Source organism: Vidua chalybeata, chromosome 22 (assembly GCF_026979565.1).
Source record: "Vidua chalybeata isolate OUT-0048 chromosome 22, bVidCha1 merged haplotype, whole genome shotgun sequence".
In the NCBI taxonomy this organism is placed as follows: domain Eukaryota; kingdom Metazoa; phylum Chordata; class Aves; order Passeriformes; family Viduidae; genus Vidua; species Vidua chalybeata.
This window is the reverse complement of record NC_071551.1, coordinates 5946418-5962837: the sequence shown is the minus strand read 5'-3', so window position 1 is coordinate 5962837 and position 16420 is coordinate 5946418. Positions and strand designations below refer to the sequence as shown.

At 41.6% G+C, this 16420-nt stretch overlaps 1 protein-coding gene across 3 annotated transcripts; it reads right to left on the bottom strand.

Moving 5' to 3' along the window:
* Positions 1-842: 842 nt before the first annotated feature.
* On the bottom strand, positions 843-16419 carry SLC35E2B (solute carrier family 35 member E2B). Of its 3 annotated transcripts, none has more exons than XM_053962711.1 (9): positions 16235-16419; positions 13067-13585; positions 12132-12267; positions 11089-11216; positions 10690-10810; positions 9395-9448; positions 8579-8651; positions 7108-7253; positions 843-3363 (listed from the first exon to the last, which is right to left on the bottom strand). In XM_053962711.1, exons 2-9 carry the CDS (start codon positions 13389-13391, stop codon positions 3123-3125), a joined length of 1224 nt encoding a protein of 407 aa, XP_053818686.1. In that variant the 5' UTR covers positions 13392-13585; positions 16235-16419; the 3' UTR covers positions 843-3122. The 3 variants fall into 3 exon arrangements, with proteins under 3 accessions (XP_053818686.1, XP_053818687.1, XP_053818688.1); XM_053962712.1 differs by having other exon boundaries at positions 16184-16241; XM_053962713.1 differs by lacking the exon at positions 16235-16419 and adding an exon at positions 15006-15054.
* Position 16420: the final 1 nt, after the last annotated feature.

The window sequence follows — 16420 nt, the reverse complement described above, 5'->3', positions numbered from 1 at the left end:
ATGGAGGCGTTGTCACTGCTGGGCCGCATTTAATTACAGATCGGAGTGCGGCGTTTGAATAAATTTGAATAAATCGGAATAAATTGGATTGAATAAATTTGATTCCAACCAAAAGCTGCAATTCTTACGTGGAAATGAGTGAGAGTGTGAGGGAAGAGGTGACAGAGGTGACACAGGGACGGGACACGGCCCAGAACAGCAAAGATCCCTAATTACCCTAATTATGATCCCCAAGATGCACTAATTATCCATCCCCCACTGGAAATATGACAATATAAGGAGAAATAATGATATAGAATGGGAAATAACGGGAAAAATGACAATTTAGAAGCACAAGGAGTGCTGTAACACCTTCCCCCTGCACTTCCTTAATTGACATTTAAGGAAGACAAGCTCTGAACGAATTAAAAATGTAAAATAAATAAAGTGCACAGAGCTCCAGCTCACAGAGCTCGTCCTCGTCATGGGTACCTGCGTGTGGCCACCAGAAATGCAAGGACAGAAACTCTAAAATGTTCCCAAAAATTCGATTTTTCTGTCACAGGAAGAGCTGGGGTGGGACACCCTTGGGAATTCATAACAAAGAGCAAAAACCTCCTTGTTTACTCAAGAGAAAAGAAGATTTATTGGTCTGATTGGAGAACAAAAAGGTTTTTGGTTTGTTTAATTGAAGGAAAGAAAAAGAAAAAAGATGGCAAAGAAAAAAGGGGTTAAAATCCCATTCCCAAATCCTCCCAAGGTCACAGAAAAACAAAAACCTGCTGGATTTTAAAATGATGGGGTTTATGTGAGAGCTGGGATTTCTGTCACCTAAAGCAGAAATATGACACACACCACACTTCTTTTGTTTTTTTTTTTTTAGTTATACTTTCAAAAATCTCAATGTATTTAGCAGAAAACAAATTAAAAAAAAAAAAAAAACCCACAGAGCTCCACGGTCCACAGCTTTTATAAAAGTGACAGGAGTACAAAAGAAAACAAAATACCACAGACGGATCACATACACAAGGATGAAATAATTGGCATTTTTCTCCCTCAGATCTTTGGGGAATCTGCCCCAGGTAATCACTGAGGTGTGGAAATGTAATTGTACAGAATTCCACTTGTAATTTCCTGTTAACCATTATTTTTTTTCTTAAAGACCAGTATATATCCATGCTCCAACCTTCCAGAAGAAGAGTGGCAGTTATTAAAACCCACTCCTTTCAACTCAAGTTTTGTTCCCAAAAAGTCCATGTGAATGTTTTTTGTGCTTTATTTTTTGTCGAAACCGACTGTTCTTCAGAATTTTGAAAAGGGAAGTTAACTTTTAATCTTTGATCTACCACAAAAACAAATTTCCTTTAAAAAAAAAGGAAATTTAAAAGCAGCAGAAATAAAGATTTGCCTCAGTTTATGGTTAATATTCCTCCCATCTGTCACAGATGCCTCTGAGATTTCTTTATATCATCAGAAATTAGGTATTTTACACACAGGTCAGACTCATAACCCTGAGATTCTAAAAGGCAGCCTTTTGCTGCACTCTTAGAAAGAATATAAAAAACCCCATCAAATTCTTTCCTCATGCATAATAAAATGAAATTAAAACAACAAAATGGTTTTTCACAGAAATGCAGAGATCCTGCTTCCTTTGTCACCACAACTTTCAGAGTTTTTTTTTTTTTTACCTCTAAGCAACTACAAGTATTGAATTCAACACTCCATTTACACAGGCTACGTGTGTGAATATTTGCATTTCAGTTTTGCCAATAAATGATCAGAATGCAATATTTCCACATTCAATTTTTACATTTTAAACCACTACAAATCCTGGATTTGTAGCCAGCAGCAGGTGCTCACCACAGCTCATTTCCCATAGCTTGCTTCAAGCAAACCTATAAAGTTGTTTTTTTTGTTGTTGTTTTTTTTTTTTTTGGGAGAGAAGGGTGGGAATTCCAATCCCTCTTAGAATTATGGAATATCCTGAGTGGGAGGGGACCCACAAGGACCATCCAGTCCAACTCCTGCCCTGTACAGAAACCGAAATCCACCCCAAAATCCCTCCTTGTGCTGTCCAAATGCTCCTGGAGCTCTGGCAGGTTTTGGGGGCCCAAAAAGCCCCCAAGTGCTTGAGGTGAGGTCAGGGTGGGACAATCCCCTCCTTGGACCTGTTCCATCTCTCCAGCACACAGGAATGAGGGAGGATGCAGGAAATGCAGAGCAACAAGCAGAAACTTCCAGGAGGCACCAATTCCAACTCTCTGCCAGCAGAATTCAGTGCTGGGGCCCCATTTTCACATTGTTTGGATTTGGAGGGAGACAGGAATTGCTCTCCCACAGGACACCGAAGTTCTTCCACCAGCACAGGCTTGGATGTGATTTGGAGTCAAGGAGAGACAATAAAGCCCACGTTCACCACGCTCCAGGTCCTCTCTTTGGGGCACCAGATTGCCAAGGCTTTCCTGGATCCTTCCCAGCTCCTTCCAGCTTCAAATCCTGGGCAAGACCTGCCAGGAACTCAGAGGAACAACCACATCCAGGAGGGTTTGAGGAACTCAGAGGAACAATCACATCCAGGAGGGTTTGAGGAACTCAGAGGAACAATCACATCCAGGAGGGTTTGAGGAACTCGAAGGAACAATCACATCCAGGAGGGTTTGAGGAACTCGGAGGAACAATCACATCCAGGAGGGTTTGAGGAACTCGGAGGAACAATCACATCCAGGAGGGTTTGAGGAACTCAGAGGAACCATCACATCCAGGAGGGTTTGAAGAACTCAGAGGAACAATCACATCCAGGAGGGTTTGAGGAACTCAGAGGAACAATCACATCCAGGAGGGTTTGAGGAACTCGGAGGAACAATCACATCCAGGAAGATTTTAGGAACTCAGAGGAACAACCACATCCAGGAAGATTTTAGGAACTGAGAGGAACCAGAGGAACAACCCCATCCAGGAGGGTTTGAGGAACTCATACAACCCCATCCAGGAGGGTTTGAGGGACTCAGAGGAACAACCCCATCAAGGATGATTTCAGGAACTCAGAGGAACAACCCCATCCAGGAGGGTTTGTGGAACTCATACAACCCCATCCAGGAGGATCTCCTTGGGGCCGCACTCGGCCGGGAGGCTGCAGGGCCCCATTAATCATAGGGTTCCAAATCCTTGGGGATCAGGGGCTCGGTGTCCTCAGAGGGCCCTGGGGGCTGTGGGGCCATGGCCAGGCTGTGCAGGGTCTCCTGCTGGTGCTGCTTGGCCTTGTTGTAGAGCAGGACCCCCACGGTGACCAGGACCGTGCCCACGGCTGACAGGCTGGTGATCTTGTTCCCAAACACGATGATGCTGAGCCAGATGGACAGGGCGTGTTTGACAGTGCTGGCAACGCTGCGGGGACAGCAGGGGGACACGGGGGACGTGAGGGGACGCCAGGGACCTGAGGGGACATGGGGGACCTGAGGGGACACGGGGGACCTGAGGGGACACGGGGGACCTGAGGGGACACGGGGGACCTGAGGGGACACTGGGGACCTGAGGGGACATGGGGGACCTGAGGGGACACTGGGGACCTGAGGGGATGTGAGGGAAGGTGAAGGGACATGAGGGGACACGGGGGACGTGAGGGGACACGGGGGACCTGAGGGGACACTGGGGACCTGAGGGGACACTGGGGACCTGAGGGGACATGGGGGACCTGAGGGGACATGGGGGACCTGAGGGGACGTGGGGGACCTGAGGGGACGTGGGGGACCTGAGGGGACACTGGGGACCTGAGGGGACATGGGGGACCTGAGGGGACACGGGGGACGTGAGGGGACACGGGGGACGTGAGGGGACACGGGGGACCTGAGGGGACACGGGGGACCTGAGGGGACGTGGGGGACCTGAGGGGACACTGGGGACCTGAGGGGACACTGGGGACCTGAGGGGACACTGGGGACCTGAGGGGACATGGGGGACCTGAGGGGACATGGGGGACCTGAGGGGACGTGGGGGACCTGAGGGGACATGGGGGACGTGAGGGGACACGGGGGACCTGAGGGGACACGGGGGACGTGAGGGGACGTGGGGGACCTGAGGGGACACTGGGGACCTGAGGGGACACTGGGGACCTGAGGGGACGTGGGGGACCTGAGGGGACGTGGGGGACCTGAGGGGACACGGGGGACGTGAGGGGACACGGGGGACCTGAGGGGACACGGGGGACGTGAGGGGACACGGGGGACCTGAGGGGACACAGGGGACCTGAGGGGATGTGAGGGAACGTGAAGGGACATGAGGGGACATGAGGGGACACGGGGGACGTGAGGGGACACAGGTGACCTGAGGGGGACATGGGGGACGTGAGGGGACACAGGGGACCTGAGGGGGACATGGGGGACGTGAGGGGACACAGGGGACCTGAGGGGGACATGGGGGACGTGAGGGGACACAGGGGACCTGAGGGGACACGGGGGACCTGAGGGGACACGGGGGACCTGAGGGGACAGCAGCTCTGCCACATCCCACAGCCAGACTTTAATGTCAGCCTTGCCTCTAAACACCACCTCAGATTCCACTTCTGACCCCAACCATCCTGTGCTTTCCCTCATTCATCCCTTTGCACAATATCTTTAGTTTTTCCTGTTTTTTTTTAAACCTCAGATTCCACTTCCAGCCCCAACTATTCTGTGATTTACCTCATTCATCTCTTTGCAAAACACATTTAGTTTTCCCCTTTTTTTAACACCACCTCAGATTCCACTTCCAGCCCCAGCCATCCCGTGATTTACTTCATTAATTTCTTTGCAAATACCTTTAGTTTTTTCTTTTCTAAAACACCAACACCAGATTCCACTTCCGACCCCAACCATCCTGTGATTTCCCTCATTCATCCCTTTGCACAATATCTTTAGTTTTTCCTGCTTTTCTTAAGCCTCAGATTCCACTTCCAGCCCCAGCCATCCTGTGATTTACCTCATTAATTTCCTTGCACAATATCTTAATTTTCCTTTTTTTTTAAACACCGCCTCAGATTCCACTTCCAGCCCCAGCCACCCTGTGATTTACCTCATTAATTTCTTTGCAAAATACCTTTAGTGTTCCTTTTTTCCTAAACACCTCCTGAAATTCCCCTTTCAGCCCCATCCATCCTGTGATTTACCTCATTAATTTCTTTGCACAACACCTTTAGTTTTCTTGGTTTTTTTTTTAAACACCAACACAGATTCTACTTCCAGCCCCAGCCATCCTATGATTTCCCTCATTCATCTCTTTGCACAATATCTTTAGTTTTTCCTGGTTTTTTAAACACCACCTGAAATTCCACTTCCAACCCCATCCATCCTATGATTTACCTCATTAATTTCCTTGCACAATACCTTAATTTTCCTTTTTTTTTTTTAACACCACCTCAGATTCCACTTCCAGCCCCAGCCATCCCGTGATTTACCTCATGAATTTCTTTGCAAAATATCTTTCGTTTTCTTTTTCTTTAAACACCAGCTCAGATTCCACTTCCAACCCCATCCATCCTATGATTTACCTCATTAATTTCTTTGCACAACACCTTTAGTTTGGTTTTTTTCTTTTTTTTTAAGACCACCTGAAATTCCACTTCCAACCCCATCCATCCTATGATTCACCTCATTAATTTCTTTGAAAAATATCTTTAGTTTTCCTTTTTTTTTTAAAGAAAACACCAACACAAATTCAACTTCCACCCCCAACCATCTTATGATTTAACTCATTCATTTCTTTGCTCAATATTTTTAGTTTTCTTTTTTTTTTTTTAATTCCACTTCCAGCCCCATCCATGCTGTGATTTTTTTCTTTGCACGCTACCTTTGCTGCCTGGTTCTCAAGCACAAATATTGAGCAGGTAAAAAAAGAATAGAAAATAATGTTTGTGGCAAAAAAATAGAAAATAAATGTTCCTGACAAAAAAATAAAAAAATAAATGTTTGTGACAAAAAAATAGAAAATAAATGTTTGTGACAAAAAAAATAGAAAATAAATGTTTGTGACAAAAAATAGAAAATAATGTTCCTGACAAAAAAATAAAAAAATAAATGTTTGTGACAAAAAAATAGAAAATAAATGTTCCTGACAAAAAAAAAATAGAAAATAAATGTTCCTGACAAAAAAAATAGAAAATAAATGTTCCTGACAAAAAAAAATAGAAAATAAATGTTTGTGACAAAAAAATAGAAAATCATGTTCCTGACAAAAAAATACAAGACAGTGATCTTGACCAAAAAAAATATAAAATGGTGTTTCTGACAAAAAAAAATAGTGTTCTTGAAAAGGAATATAAAATAGTGTTCCTGACAAAAGAGAATAATGTTCCAGATGAAAATAAATTAAAAATAATGTTCCTGACAAGAAAAAAACACCAACTTTTTGGTTCTTGATCAAAAGTTTATAAAATGGTGTTTATGAAAAGGAATATAAAATATTGTTCCTGATGAAAGAGGATAAAAATGTGTTCCTGTCAAAAAAATAGAAAATAGTGTTCCTGACAAAAAAAAAAAAAAAAGAAAAATGGGTTCTTGACCAAAAAATTATAAAATGGTATTTCTGACAAAAAAATTATAAATAATGTTCCTGATGAGAGAGTATAAAAAATGTTTTGACAAAAAAAAAAAAAGAAAATAATGTTTTAGACAAAAAAAAAGAAAATAATGTTTTAGAAATAGAAAATGTTTTAGACATAAAAAAAATAGAAAATAATGTTTTTGACAAAAAAAAATAGAAAATGTTTTAGACATAAAAAAAATAGAAAATAATGTTTTAGACATAATAAAAATAGAAGATAATGTTTTAGACAAAAAAAATAGAAAATAATGTTTTAGACAAAAAAAATAGAAAATAATGTTTTAGACAAAAAAAAATAGAAAATAATGTTTTAGAGAAAAAAAAAAGAAAATTATGTTTTAGAAAAAAAAAATAGAAAAGAATGTTTTAGACAAAAAAATTAAAAAATAATGCTTTAGACAAAAAAAAATAATGTTTTAGACAAAAAAAAAAGAAAAAAATGTTTTAGACAAAAATAAAATAGAAAATAATGTTTCCTGATGAAAAAATAAAAACCAGTGTTCCTGATCACAGAAAATAAAATAATGTTCAAAAGAAGGCTCCTGCCAGTTTTACCTGAAAGTGACAGGGGAAATCTTCCCCATCAGGGCATAGGCGGTGACGCTCTGCAGGTGGAACAGGAGCCCGTCCGTCAGCAGGAGAATCACAATGTCCTGGTTGTAGCTGAAGCTCCTGCCACTTCTCCCAATCACAGGCACGTCCTAAATTACCAAAAAAACAAAAAAAAAAATTGAATTTAAGGGTTTAGGTTCATGAGAAAGATCTAAAAGTGATTTTCCACCCAATTCTTAGAAGCAGAGAGTTGTAAATTTAAATTTTAGCTCAACAAAACCTAAAACATACAAGACATTTAAATCCATTTTTTTTTTCCAAAAAGATTTGCACATCCTAAAATAAAAAAAAATTGATTTTAATAGTTTAGTTCATGAGAAAGATCTAAAAGTGATTTTCCACCCAATTCTTAGAAGCAGAGAGTTATAAATTTAAATTTTAGCTCAACAGAACCTAAAACATACAAGACATTTAAATCAATTTTTTTCAAAAATATTTGCACATCCTAAAATAAAAAAAATTGAATTTAAGGGTTTAGTGCATGAGAAAGATCTAAAAGTGATTTTCTACCCCATTGTTATAAGCAGAGAGAGTTTTACATTTAAATTTTAGCCCAATAAAACATAAAACACACAAAACATTTTAGATCCTGTAATTTTTCTCAAAAATATTTGCACATCCTAAAATAAAAAAAAATTGATTTTAAGGGTTTAGTTCATGAGAAAGATCTAAATGTGATTTTCCACCCAACTGTTAGAAGGAGAGAGTTATAAATTTAAATTTTAGCTCAACAAAACCTAAAACATACAAGACATTTAAATCCAATAATTTTTTCTCCAAAAAGATTTGCACATCCTAAAATTAAAATTTAAAAAATTGAATTTAAGGGTTTAGTGCATGAGAAAAATCTAAAAGTGATTTTCCACCCAACTGTTAGAAGCAGAGAGAGTTTTATGTTTAAATTTTAGCCCTAAAAACAAAACCTAAAACAAACAGGACATTTAGATCCTGTAATTTTTCTCCACAAAAATTTGCTGTCAGAGTTAATATTCCTGTACACCACATGAACAGCAACAAAAAGTCAACGAATATTCCAGATTTTGTTTCAAGTCTTGCTCTCAAAACTCAAATGCACTGAGACAAAATCATGATTTGAGCTCAAAAATCCTGAGATAAATTCAGGCTTTTTGGATTAATTCGTGGCTCAATTAAATGATTTCTTTTAAAATTTTCTATTTTTTTATTGCCCCAATCTCTTGCAAACTTTGGATAAATTGTATTTCAGGCTGATTTTTTCTTTTTTTTTAAATCAAAAATTCATTTTTCAAATAAAAATATTTTTTTTTAATGGGAAGGCTAAAAGGTAAATTTTGAGATTAAGCTTTGTTGCACATTCTGCTCACAATTACCAAAAAAAAAACTAAATTAATTAAAAAAATTTCCTAAATTCATTAAAATAATGACTTCAAATTACCATGAAAAATATCCAGGCTGGAATAAGCATAACCACAGCAGCAGCACTTGTGTAGAACTGAAGCTCTGGAGCTCTACAAGGAGAAAAAAAACATTAAAATGATTTAAAACTTCATTTTTCAAAGCAAAGACAGAGGTTTGCTCTCAGGGATTGAAGCTGAAAGGCACAAAAAAAAACAAAAGTAGCTTTTTATCTTTTTATTTTTTAATAGCTTTTTATTTTTTAATAATATATTATTAAAGGTGGTTTTTAGCACAAAACTTGGTTGAAGTTTCAGAGATAAAAAGTTGTTTTCTGCACAGCCAACAGTGTTAAGGATGGTTCCTGATTGCACAGTAAGGGCTGATTGCTGGGAAAATATGATTTTATTATGATTTTTTATTATTTCATTATTATTTTTATTATTTTTATTATTATTTTTTATTATTATAAATATTTTCCATATTCAAATTTATAAAATCTTATCATTTCAATGTATTATATGTTTATAAAATATTTCTATATCAATAAAAGATTTCTATTAAATAATTCTTAACATAAATCTATAACTATTAAATAACTATTTTATAAATACATATAATTATATAGATCACAAAATCATATAAATATACAGACATTTTTATAAATATTTCTATTTTATTTATATTTCTATTTTAAAATATTTATTTCTGGGAGTTGTAGCTGATGATGAGTTTTCCTACCCTGATAAAATGCTACAGGTGATCACATTTACACCTTGGTGCAACATAATGATAAATATTTAATTTCTTTATGCAGCCCTAATAGAACCAAACCTGAAATATTTTGAGTACTTACGAAAATCTGTATTTATCTCCACTGAGAAGTTTTTTGGAAAAGACGTTTTGCAAGCTAGAAGAAGAAAAAGGAAAAAAAAATAATTAAGAAAAAAAAATTAATATTTTTTTAATTTAATTTTTTTAAAATGTAAATTAAAAAAAAATAACAAAAAAATTTAGTTATTTTTAAATGTAAGAAAAATTCTGAAAAATTTAAAATTTTAGGTTTTTTTTCATTAAAAAAATTAAAGCCCACCATTTAGCTGTATTATAATTAGTACAAATCGATCAACTCATCAATCCTCAGGTGGATAAAAATTTTCAGCAAGCCCAGAAAGGAGTTTGGTCTCATGAAGTTTCATTTTTTCATCTCAATAAATGCTGTTAGATACGAGAAAGTGAATAATTTCTTAAAAATGCATTTTCAATGCAGCAATTTTCAGCAGCATTCCAACGCGCTGTAGAGAATGAACAATGGCAAACGATTTTCTGTCATCTCCTAATGAAATTAATTGTTTTTCCCACCCCAGAGCTGCCCTGGTGTAGGATCTGCCCCCTGTTGATGGAGTCACCAAGTCACCCTTTAAAAAAAGGACAAAAGCCCAGGAGTTTCTCTCCTCAATTTGGGTAAAAGACACCTCACAGGACCTTGGGGACTTCACCTCAAACTCAAGGACACCCAACTGGGCAGGAGCCAGAAAGTCCCACCTGAGCAACTCCCGAGAGAAAGAAGAGAACTGTTGCCCTGCTTTTTCAAAGTGTTTTCTTTTCTAGTTCTTTTGAAAGTTTTAAAGCTCTCATCAAACTTCTTCAGCCTTCTGATAACGTTTCCATATTTCTACTGCAGTTCTCACGCGCTGTTCATGTGAACAATGATTGTTTTATATTCTTATTTGTGAAAAGAGAGAATTGATGGATGTTGGTTTCACCAGTGTGCTTGGAGAGGTGGCAATTTCACCCTCCAATCCACTGTCACTTTTAGAATTCTATATATTGTTAAAATAAAATCAGTTTCTTTTTCTCCTCTGAACTTACCAAGCTCCTGTGTACTCATTTCGTGCCCGACAGAGAACAAAAGAAATAAATCACTTTTGTGAAGTGTTTTAGCAGGAGCAGGAACCTCTTGCCCTGGCTTGGTTTTTCTTTGTAAAGAGCTTTTTTATTTTGCCTTTTATTCAAACTTTTCTGTTTCCAGCACTGTCACAGGAGCCACCCTGCTGCTTTTATGCCACCTGGGGTAGCTGAGCCATCAAGGGTGTGATGTTTGTCTCTGAGTAAGACCAAGTTAGAAGAGATGAACGCCCTGGTGCTCACCAGTCCATGATGTTGGTGGACAGAGCTGCAGAGAAGCCCAGGATGTTGAAGCTGATTTCCGTGGCTGTGCACAGAGCCAGCCCTCCCATCACAGGGATCAGGGAGAGATTCACCAGCAACCCTGCAGAGCAAAAGGGCCAACCTCACTTATTGTTTTATTGTTTTATTGGAGAGAATTTGAAATTCTGAACAGCAAGAAAAAAGGACCGCCCCGAACTTCAGATTTTTAAAGCCACAATAATTTCTTGACAGAAAAATAACAACAATCCCCTTCCACCAAACCCTTTTAATTCTACAAACTCGTTGGGTTCAGACTGATTCTTCCAGCTGCATTTATTATATTTTTGTGACCACAGCCAATAAAAAAAGAGAATAATTAAATCTCATTTCAGGACTCACCAGTGTATTCCCCCAAAATCATCCGGGACATGATGACAGTGAAAATAGGAGCAGAGCTTTTCACAGTTTCTGCAAATGAAACTGCCACATTCTTCAGGCTGACCAGGCCCAGGACCACTGTTGCAAATCTGCAGCAGAAGAAAATCACAAGAAATTAATTTTTAAAAAGGAAGGAATTAATTAGTGCAGCAGAAGAAATTAAAATAATCCTTCAAGAGCTACTCTTGGACACTCAGCATAAAAGGAATTGCACTGTGGTTTCTCCTGCACCTGCAAGGTCAGATCTTTCTTTTAGCTGTGGCTTAAACATTATTTATTTAAAGCAAATAAAGGCACCCTTGGGCAACTGTGGAATGTCTTTGGCTGCAGAGTGGATTTCCAGAAAACAAATTTACTTTTTAACACACTCCAACCTTCAAGTGACCATTTTTTAAGCCAAAGTTTTCAACAGGCTCCGTTAGAAAAGTAAAAAATCTTCTGAGAATCAGAAATTCACCAAGGAAACTTTATCTGCAGTTATCCATCTTTAGTGTAAATTAGATATGCTACACAATTACCACAGTTTAAACTCTGAAATTAATTGAATTTATCACTTGTTTGATTTTCTTTATCAGTTTTGCAGGGTAGAGGAAACAAAACCAGGCATTTTTATTCCCTCCTCGACCACAAAACTAATACAACCCCAGCACCCAGCAAATATTTATTTATCAAAAGATAAATTTTAATAGCCTGGATGACTTTTGAGGCAAAAGGCTGATAAACATTAATGCAATAAACAAACATCAGCCTCAAAAGAGAGCAGGAAGAAAGTAAATGGAATGAGCAATGAGCTCTGAAAAAATGTAAATGCGATGGGAAGGCCAAAAAATTAAACATCTGGGAAAAGGAATAAAAACAAGATTATCCTGGGATAGCTTTTGGTGGGGGGTGAAGGAAGGTGAATACTCCAAACACCTCATCAAGAATAAAAAGGCAGAGAGACATGAGAACAGAAGTTTGGTTTGGAAAAGCACAAACATTAGCAGGAAACATTTCCCACTTACCTCATCAATCCAACAAAGAGCATGATCATGATGAAGTTGGGGGGGTAGGAGATGCGGGTTTTGTGCTGGTACAGACAGCACGGGACAAACATCTTGATGCAGCCAATGAAGGTGGTGGAAAGCATCTGAACAGCACCTAAAGGAGGATCCCAGAGGGGAAATGAAGTCAGATCACAAGCTGGAACACAACAAATCGATTTTCAGGAGAAAAATCTCTGGCACGAACATCAGCGTGGTGTTTTTTTATGTATTTTATAAAATAGAAAAAGTATATTTTATAAATATAAAAGTGTGTATTTTATATATTGTCACAAAAGCCCTTTGCTTCTACATCTAAGCAAGGCAGCACAATAAACCAAATCTTTATAAAGCTGGTTCACAGATAAAGTGCCCTTTGTTTGCCCCTTAAGAAGAAAAAAAAAGAACTAAAATGGCCATTGGATAACAGAGATCACCAAAGGCAACTCTTGCACTGCACAGCTCTGGAGAGAATCAACTCAAAATTTGACTTTTTGTTAAATCCTCCAGCACAGAAAACTAAAAAATTACTTTTTTTTTTTTCCCTCTACGAAGAAAATTTCATCTTTCAGCAGGTGGAGGAAAGGACAGTGTCAAAAACCACTTTAAATCCCAAGTTCCCAGCCCCAAGATCCCTCCCCCACACCTTCCAAGCCAAGCATTTTCACTTCAATTGAACCATCCTCTCCCTCAGCTTTATATGGGAAGATCTGGGATTGTCAATCCTAGGATCATGGAATATCCTGAGCTGGAAGGGATCATCCAGCCCAACTCTTATCCCTGCACAGACACCCCAACAACCCCACCCTGTGCCTGGCAGCATTATCCAAATGCTCTGGGAGTTCTGGCAGCTTTTGGGGCTGCTGTTCCATTAAATAAATCAATTTCCCCCTGGAATTCAGGAAAAAGCAGGGTACCAAGCATGCTGGGCTCTCCCTCCAGCAAGGACAGAATGTATTTGTTAAGGAACAGAGTGCAAAAGCTGAAGAAAAACCACAAAGTGAGGTAGATGAGGGCGTGGGAATTCCAGATGCCCAGGTCGGACTCGATGACCGTGGTCTCTGTGATTGTGATTTTCAGGACATTCTCCTCTGGCAAGCTGTCACTGCGAGCAATCACAAATTTCTCACTCCTGTTAGCAAAGAGTGAGCCCAGCTGGAACAGGGATTTTCCCTTTGGCTTCTCCTCCAGCTGGGGAGGGCTCGGGGCCTCTGGGGTCAGGGCACTCGTCACGGCCGACATGGCGAGGCGAAGAAATAAATCTTTGTCCTTCACACAAAGCAGCACTGACACAGCACTTGTTGAAATAAAAATGTCATGTGGTCAATGCTTCATCTCCCAGGGGCCTGGAAAACTGGCCTTGGTCCTCCAAGGAACATCTTGCAGGAATATAAACTCCACACGCTCCTTCATGTGGGCTGCTCCATGTTTCCTGCCTAAAAGGGGGAAAAAAGGAAAAAAAACATGTGTGACATTTTATATTCCTAGTGCAGCAAAGATAACACATTTCACCTGCACTTTATGAAAGATAAAGACTTCTGTAATCCCTCAGGCTGGATTTTGAACTTCTGATGTCTTCATGCCAAGATTAAGCAACAAGAACTCATCTTAGGGAGGTTTTTTCTTCTAAAATAACACCCACCCACCCACCAGACTTTGTGTTTTTATGTCCTTTTCCCTCTGGAGCACCTCAACACAGCCTTTCCAATTATAACTAACTCCTCTTCCAGATTCTGCCGTGTCTTTGATCTCAGTCTGTCTTTAAACACTCCCCAGAAAAATCTTCCCAAACCCAAGCAGGAACCTCTGCCCTTTATACTAATTAACCTGTTATCAACCTAAGTCAAAGAACACAATGATCAAGGGCTGTAACTCCCAGTAATCCCAGAGCTACCCTGGTAAATGTATCCAGGTGAAAAAAGTAGAGAAATATGTCCAAGAGCTTTCCAGAGTGGCTGTTTAATAACATGGGAACAATGCAGCCTTCCTCATTTTGCTATACCTTGCAATTCAATATTAGCACTTGCAACTAATTCTTAAAGCCTTTTTAACAGACTTGGCAGCAAAAGGCATTAAATGGTTCGCAACCAGAGCTTTTTTCTTTTACAAATTACACAAAATGTGGCAAGTTACAGTGGCAGAGCAGAGGAAACAAGAAAACCACCCTGTGAAAGAAAGAGAAACACAAGAGTTCTAACAAGAGCTACTGCACCTGCCCTGATTTTTTGAGCAGTTCACTCTATTTTCTTTAAGATTTTATTTTTAATCCTTTTAAAATGTCCAATGTAGCATATCAAATAAATCACACAGAGGTACTGAGGAGTTAAATATCTGGTGTCAGTCTCAGTATCCTACACAGCAGCTGTTTCCCAGTGAAATTTTCCATTCCTCACATTCTCCAGTTACTACAGCCATGCACTGAAGATTTCCATCCCTGTGCCCTTATCTCTTCCCACTTTTTCAGGAATTCATGCCAGCTGCACACTGAGGTATGGGACCCTCTGACACCACCACATTAAACCACAAACTCGTGGTAACCCAGTTTAACAGAAAACTTTGAAAAAAGATACACGTTCTCCAAGAGAATTTGTTCAGAAAAATCGATTCTTGACTCCTTCTCCTTTTCCAGGTCATTAAAAAATACCCCAGTACATCCAAAATAGTTAATTATCACAGCTTTTCCAACAGCTTTTCTGTTTATACAACTAAAAGCAAGACCAATTAAGCACAACCAAAGCCCCACCCTCAGCAGCGCTGTGATATCAGATTTGATATCAGATTTGGTATCACTGATTCCACACACGCCAGGAAGCAGAACAGCAAATAACGACAAAATTACTCCCCTAAATTACTGACCTGCTGGCTTTAATCAAGTGGAAAGTCTAAATGGGCTGAAAGAGTTCTCCATCTGGAACTAATTCAGTCTCCCTCCCTCAAGGCCAACCAGCAGCTGATGTTTACCAACAGATGAAAACGTGGCAGTGGTTGGCAGTTGTTTCTCTTGGATCACTCACAAAGACTCAATCTTCCAGCTCAAAAGAACCGGCAAGCGTGAGTGCCTCTCACACTCCTTCTCCCTTCTCCAACCCTTGACTACACTCCTAGTAGCAATTACGGTGGAAAAAATATCCACGAGGAACTTCAGAAAGTCGGCTTTCCACAAACAGAAACTAAAGCTCAAATATGTTGCAAGGGTTGGAGAAGCTAAGGCTGACATGATGTGAAAAAACCAAAGGTTTGTGTCCATGACCCTTTATGTCTTATGCAAAAGGCCACTCGAACATTGCTCCCAACGCAGCAAATGCACAAAATTCCGCACCCTGAGCAAGCCTCGCTCATTAACACCGCTTCGCCAATGGCAACGAGAGCATCCAAGGCACTACAAATACAACAGCAGCAGACGCTGGAAGGCTGAAACAGCTTAGCACTTTGTGGCAGTCCAGCTGCGTTCCTGCTCACCCACAGCCACAGCCTTCCCTGCGCATTCCCAACCGCACTCCATTCCCATTCCCGGCCGTGTCCCGCTGCCCGCAGCTCCCGGAGCATCGCCCGCACCGGAGCGGGGTTCGGAGCCCTGCCGGGAGCGCCGCAGCCCTTCCGAGCCAGCCTCCGGGCCCAGGGGCTTCCAGCACCGCCACCCCCTGCCCAGGCCCGGCTCGGATCCTCCTCTGCGGCACGCCCGCCGCTCCCACCCCTCTTTCCCTCCCTCGATCCATCCCCGGAGCCCTCAGCGCATCCCGGCCAGCACCTGCGCTCCCCGCTCGCTGCCGCCGCAGCCCCGGCGCTCCCACGGCTGCGGCAGCCCCGGGCTCCGGCCGCCCCGGGCTCCGGCCGCCCCGGGCTCCGGCCGCCCCGGGCTCCGGCCGCCCCGGGCTCCGGCCGCCCATGCCCTGCCGTGCCCGGAGCCCCGCGCTGCAGAGGCGGCTCCGGCCGCGCACCGCCCGCCCCGCCGGGCCCCGGGGCTGGCCGGGCACCGCGGAGCCGAGCGCCGGGCTCGCCCCTTTGTCCCCGCGGCGGCGGGGAGGCCATTTTACCAAAACCACGAGGAAACCCAGCAAAGCAGAAGGGGGTTACGGGGCACGCACAGCCGGGTAGAACCGCGCAGAGCGCTTCGCTGCCGGCCGCCCCTCCATCGAGCCGGGCGGGCTGCCCAGCGCTGAGGGGACCCCCGGGGCGGAGGGGCGGGAGCGCGGCGGCCCCGCCGCCCGGGAGGAGCCCAGGCTGCGCTTCCCGCCCGTGCCGGGGAAGTGACGCGGAGCGGGCCGGCCCCG